Source organism: Cyprinodon tularosa, unplaced genomic scaffold (genome assembly GCF_016077235.1).
Source record: "Cyprinodon tularosa strain WSP-4 unplaced genomic scaffold, ASM1607723v1 ctg209, whole genome shotgun sequence".
Classification (NCBI taxonomy): Eukaryota; Metazoa; Chordata; class Actinopteri; order Cyprinodontiformes; family Cyprinodontidae; genus Cyprinodon; species Cyprinodon tularosa.
This window is the reverse complement of record NW_024038774.1, coordinates 37,301-43,265: the sequence shown is the minus strand read 5'-3', so window position 1 is coordinate 43,265 and position 5,965 is coordinate 37,301. Positions and strand designations below refer to the sequence as shown.

At 37.6% G+C, this 5,965-nt stretch overlaps 1 protein-coding gene across 1 annotated transcript; it reads left to right on the top strand.

Moving 5' to 3' along the window:
- The first annotated feature begins 1,113 nt into the window (after positions 1-1,113).
- On the top strand, positions 1,114-5,481 carry setmar (SET domain and mariner transposase fusion gene). The gene is made up of 2 exons (XM_038285211.1): positions 1,114-1,286; positions 4,420-5,481. The coding sequence occupies exons 1-2, from the start codon at positions 1,200-1,202 to the stop codon at positions 5,182-5,184; spliced, it is 852 nt and encodes a 283-aa protein (XP_038141139.1). The 5' UTR covers positions 1,114-1,199; the 3' UTR covers positions 5,185-5,481.
- Positions 5,482-5,965: the final 484 nt, after the last annotated feature.

Sequence of the window (5,965 nt, the reverse complement as noted above, 5' to 3'; positions counted from 1 at the left end):
ATAAATGCATTGCAATAATCATATTTTGGGGTATAACCCCCTTATATAAAATATGTAGTGGTTTGTTTTAACAGTGCAATTAGTTATTTACCATATTCTAGTCGTAAAGCATCGTATTATATGTGGCTTTTCTTTAAGTATTTACACTCACTAGCTTTGTGGATTATTGTGAGGGTTTTTTGTTTGTTTTTTAAACCAGTCAGAAAAAGATGATTAAGACTGAGAATAACGGAAATTGTATCTCTTATAGAATAACTTCCACAAAAAAATAGTGCTCGAAGGTTTTAATGTAGCTCCATTAAAGGTGTTCTGTCATTTATAAGACAAGGAGAAGTACTTTTGTTAGATCACATGAAAGAAATGTAAAATTAGCTATTACAAATCAAAATAGATTGTAGATCTATATTGCATCATTGTGGGGGACCAGGGACAACAAGGACCAAAAAAAATGTTCAAAGTAGAAATAATTTAATTAAATTTTTCCAAAAATAGTAAAAAAAAAAAAAAAAAAAGATTTTATGTAAGAATAAATCAAAAAATAAATAACAAATTTGGGCCTAATGTAACTGAGGTCAACTGAACTAACTCAACACAGACAAAACTGACCTGCAAACAAAGAACAAAAGGCTGCTTAAATAGGTATGGAATAACCCAAGTCTACCACGAGGGATGCACGACATAACCAAAGAACCGATAAATACAAAATTAATTAAAGCATTCTATTAAAAAAATAAAACAACACTACCCTTTACTTAGCGAAAACAATAGTAAGAGACTATTTAAGTGACAAAATTAACCAATTAAAAACAACTTGAAACAAGTCTCCAAGTCAGTCTTTCAAAAAACAAATGGTAAGCTCCAGGTTCCTTCTCCAGCTGGTTTGTATCAGCAGCAGCTCAAACAAAAAAAAACAACAAAAAAACAAGTGTAAATAAAGCATTAAGACAGACATTACCTAAAGTGTACACCCATTAGGAAATAACTGTCAAAATGTATATTGTAATTGAATGATGATCGCTTTTAAAGAATCCTGTCGCTTCCGATATGCAGTGATTCCATCTTACCGCTAGGGGGAGACAGTCGCTAATATCGCGACCGGAAGCGGAAGCTTTTGACGTAGCTTCTGAGTTTGTTTACATACAGCAGGTAAACTCCTCTCTTTAACCAGGAGGTCCTACTCTCCTCAGCTAGGCCACAGCATGAATGACGATACCGGTGTGGATCTGAGCTTTGGCTTGGAGGATGTTCCTGTTTTATCTAAATCTCTGACATCGCCGGCGTTTAAGGTAGCAACAATTAACAATCAGAAATTTATTTGAAATTAGCATTAGTAGTTTTATACATTTTATATTATTATTCGACACTATCATGTCGTTGTCCAAAATGCCACAACTAACAGTGTTAAAGCTCCTGTTTTGTTTTTATATGAAGTCCTAAAACATTAGCTTGGGGTTTGAATACAGTAGAATCCAGGGCTGCCAACTTTTCACCAAACCTTGGGGTGAGATTTTGAAATAGTTTGGACAGGAAACCCTGTGAGGATTAGATGAGGATAGGTGCAGCTAAAGGTTGGAGATTTCCAGAGGATTTAACTGAAACAAAGCGGCAAAATGTGGAATATTTATAGCACAATAAATTATACTGAGTAACATTAAGTGGACTGTGGTCATGTGGAACATTTTTCTCGCAATATAGATTATTTTCTACATTCTGGTGATTTTTAGAGAATCGAAGTAAAGCAGAAAGGGCTCCACTAAAACACTTGCATCTTATAAATACTTTAAACTAAGAATTTCACAACTTTGCTCGTTAATTATTCTCTACAGTTCAAGTAAATTAAACTATTGGGTTGCTGGCACTGATACAGGAACCTTTGCAATCAAAACCCATGCAAACTACACTGTGTATGAATATTTGGAATAATAATATTTGGCTAAGATAAAAAAAAAAAAAAGCTCAATTCATTATGTTATTAGTTACAATCAATCTTACAATTGACAAAACGGCTAAACAATTCAGGCCTTCTAGGAGGCTGTAGATTTTATTTTTTTTTAAATCACCATGACAGGAGACAGCACTACTCTGGATGTCTCATTTGGAAGGTGTAATGGAAATAAAGTTTCCAAACATATTCAATCAACCAAAATAAGGATAAATGAATAAGATAAGTAATAAGAAAAGAAGAACATCCCTGTGGTTTCTCCTCTATGAATCCTGGATAACTGAGTTGTTCTGCAGATCCTCTCTAGATGTGGTTGGTCTTTTCTTTGGTGGCTGATCTTTTGAAAAATAATATCCAATGGTTCTTTATCTTTTTTTGTTGTTGTTGTTAACTTTCTTTAAGAATTAAAATATTTGTGTTTGTTTAATTAGTATTAAATTAGACTGATAATTATTTAACCTGTGAGCAAAACATGGTCCTTGTGTGTCAGCACTAAGGTTGTATTAAAAACGCGGACTGGATTTTCATCAATATGGTATTTTTATACATAAATAAGTCAAATGGAGTTAAGTTTTAATATCTGTCATTATTTAGTGTGAGAAATTGAGAATATGGAGTGAGAGTGTGTGAAGACACGAAGATGGGTGAGTCTCACTCCCAATGGGTGAGAGATGACAGCCCTGAATTATCTGAGTTCTGTGTTATTTTATTTTATTTTAAATTAACAATGAAGGTATCTTTAATCTCGTGGGTGTTCAAACCTATTATATCCCAAAGAGATAACTGCTCAGAAGGATCATTTAACTGTAATTCATTGATTTACCGGCAGGTGTCAGTAAATCATCACTGCAAATATATCCACTTTGCAGCTTGTATAGACAAATAATTGGCTGTTTCCTAATTATTCTTAGATGCACAGTTTGTTATACTTAAAAAAAATCAATAACCTCAACAATCTTTCAGCATAGAAAAAAATCCTCCATCTTCCATTTTGTATCTCTGTCCTGATGGTGACTTTTGAAAATAATACCCAACTAACATAGTGGATGTGTAGGGATTTAATGTAATAACCCTAGCTTTTTAAATGATCTAATATTATAAATGTCACTAAGACCATCAGGAGGGATCTTTTTGATGTTACTGCTTTCTTCAAGAATGTCCTGCAAACGATCCTTATTTCTGACTAAAAGTGACATTTGCCAACCGATAAAGGACAACGTAAGAATGGAGGCCATAAAACATGATAAGAAGACTTCTGGCAAAGCAAGACTGGCATTAGTAGTGCAGAGGAAAAAGTGCATTCACTAGTGTGCTTATTTTGTGCGTTAGTGTCTCTGCCTTGTGGACAAAGCTCAATTTATTATCAGTAGGCACTTCCACATATTTCTGATGTGGCTTCAGCTCAACGCTTTGGCTTTTGGTCACTGCTGGAGTGATCGAGGAGTCAATATACATTAATTTTGCCTGATCCACATTTGTATTTAAAAAGGAAGCAAGGCACCATTTGTAAAATGTTGAAATATTAGGTACTATGCCATGGTCCTTATCTTCACAGCTTAAATGTGAAAGAATCATTTGCAAAGCTGATAACATATCAGCCATTTTAATGTCTCAGTTTTTCATTTGTCAAGAAACAAATAAAACTGAGTTGAGCAACCTTGAGGAAAACCAGCTGATGAAGAGAGGGTTCCAAATGAAACACTTTTACTCTGAGCTGTTAAAAAAATCAATCCATCAGGAGATAAACCAACAGTCAATATCATTACAGTTTTCAATTAAAGAACCTAAATATGAGGTTTGAAGCATTAAAGGTAAAGAAAATGAGCAAAACGTCATCTGACCAGACGCAGTACCCTCCAGATGTTTGTGTCTCTGTTGCATCATCTCCCCCTACAACCAAAAAGGAAAGGGAGACGTCTCTCTTGCTCTTTATTAATTTCCTAAATAATTTCATAACTAAAGAGTCACTGGTTTCAATTCCTTTAATGACTCCTTCTACAGACAAGGAACACTATGCTGAAGCAGGGATAGGGTTTTAAAAGGTCTGATGGTAAATTATATACAGCTTTATTTCCCGTCGCCTAAATGCACAAATGCATCCTCAGGAGCTGCCTGGAAAAGTGTGTCAAACATAACAACTATTCTGCTCTGTTTCTGCCTATCTCTTCATCAGCAACATATCTGAGCTTAAAACCTGTCTGACTTGTTTGCAGAAGTTTTTGCTTTCCTTGATATTTTTAACAGGCTATTTTGCAACAACAAACCTTTATACATCTCATGTAAAAGACACCAACATGCACTACTTTTTGTCAGTCTCACTTTAGGGAAAGTGTCTGGATGTAATGTGGGGACAAGTATAAAAAAAAACTCAAACAGTATCAATATTTTTGCAAGGTGCTATAATGTGTCATATACAGTATATATATATATGATTCAATTTTTGATGCAACTTTAATTTTTTTTCTTGTCTTATTTAGTACTCCTCAGATAACATTCAGGGACCAGGATGCTCCATTGACCCGGCTGAAGTAACCCTTCCAGGATGCTACTGTCACTCCCCTTCCTGCCACGCTGAGAGCTGCTGCTGCCTCCAGACATACGGTCAGGCCTATGAGAGCAATGGCAGGCTGCTGCACCTCAACAGAACTGATTCCGGTTACTCTTCCCCGGTCTTTGAATGCAACGCCCTCTGTACCTGCGGCGACTCCTGCTCTAATCGTGTGGTGCAGAGGGGGCTTCAACTCAGGCTGGAGGTCTTCCACACCGAGAGCAAAGGTTGCGGAGTTAGAACATTGGAGGAAATCCCACGCGGGACATTTGTGTGCGAGTACGCGGGGGAGGTGATCGGTTTGGCAGAGGCCAAACGGAGACAGCTCAACCAGAGAGCTGATGAGAACAATTACATCATCGCCGTCAGGGAGCACGCAGGAACAGACTCAATTGCTGAGACATTTGTGGACCCCACTCTGGTGGGAAACGTGGGCCGCTTTCTTAACCACTCCTGTGCACCAAACCTGTTCATGCTGCCGGTGCGTGTTCACTCTGTGATCCCACGGCTGGCGCTGTTCGCAGCACGGGACATTAATGCCCAGGAGGAACTGACGTTCGACTACTCGGGAAGATTCGGCACCCAACATTCTTCAGAGGGACTCTCAACAGACGGACTTCAGAGGAAACTGTGCTACTGTGGTACCATGAACTGCACACGCCTCCTTCCGCTCGATTTATCTATTCTCAGCTGAAATCAGCTTGTCTTTAATGTAACCGTGAAACTCATAATGGACCAAGGGATGTGTTGGTGCTTTATGAGTTTCCCTGAACCCTCGGTCAGTTCAACGGCTCATTAAGATGAGACTGTGGAACACATCGGCAGTTTCATGAGCAGAATGAGTTGGATGAGTCATGACTGTGCACGTCATTGTTTCCTGTTTGGTTCCCTGCGCATCTCCTGATTTTCCCCCCCTGTCTTAATGCTGCCTCCCACTCACTGTCAAAAGATGCAGTAGATTACAAGAATTAAAAGACTTAATTTATCTATGGGAGCAAACTTGTCGTTTCATTGGAAGAACTCTTTTCACCTGTTGTGGGCTTGTTATGCTCCTGTTCAGACTTGTAGCGTCGAAGCTGTCGTTTTCTTTTCTTTTTTTTTTTACACCACAACGACTGATGTTTTGAGGGTTTTCTATATATAGGACTGCAAAAGAAAACTCTAAAAAAAAAAAACAATAATTCCTAATTTTATTAATAGCAAGTTAAAGCATCATTTGTTAGACATAACTTTCCTTTTTTTTTTTCTCCCCTCTGCTTCTTATGGTGCTCATACCTCACGAGAGGTGGGACCGTTTTAAAAGGACCAGGGGGTATAAGTTTATATAGAAACTGCCTTTATTCCCCTGGTGGAGGAGGGGCGAAGATGTCCTACTTCAGTGTTAACGTGAGCATTCTGAAATCAGGACCATCTCATTGCGATCTGCCCCATTTCTAGTCTAGATCTGCTTTCATTTTATTAATATAGACATTTGG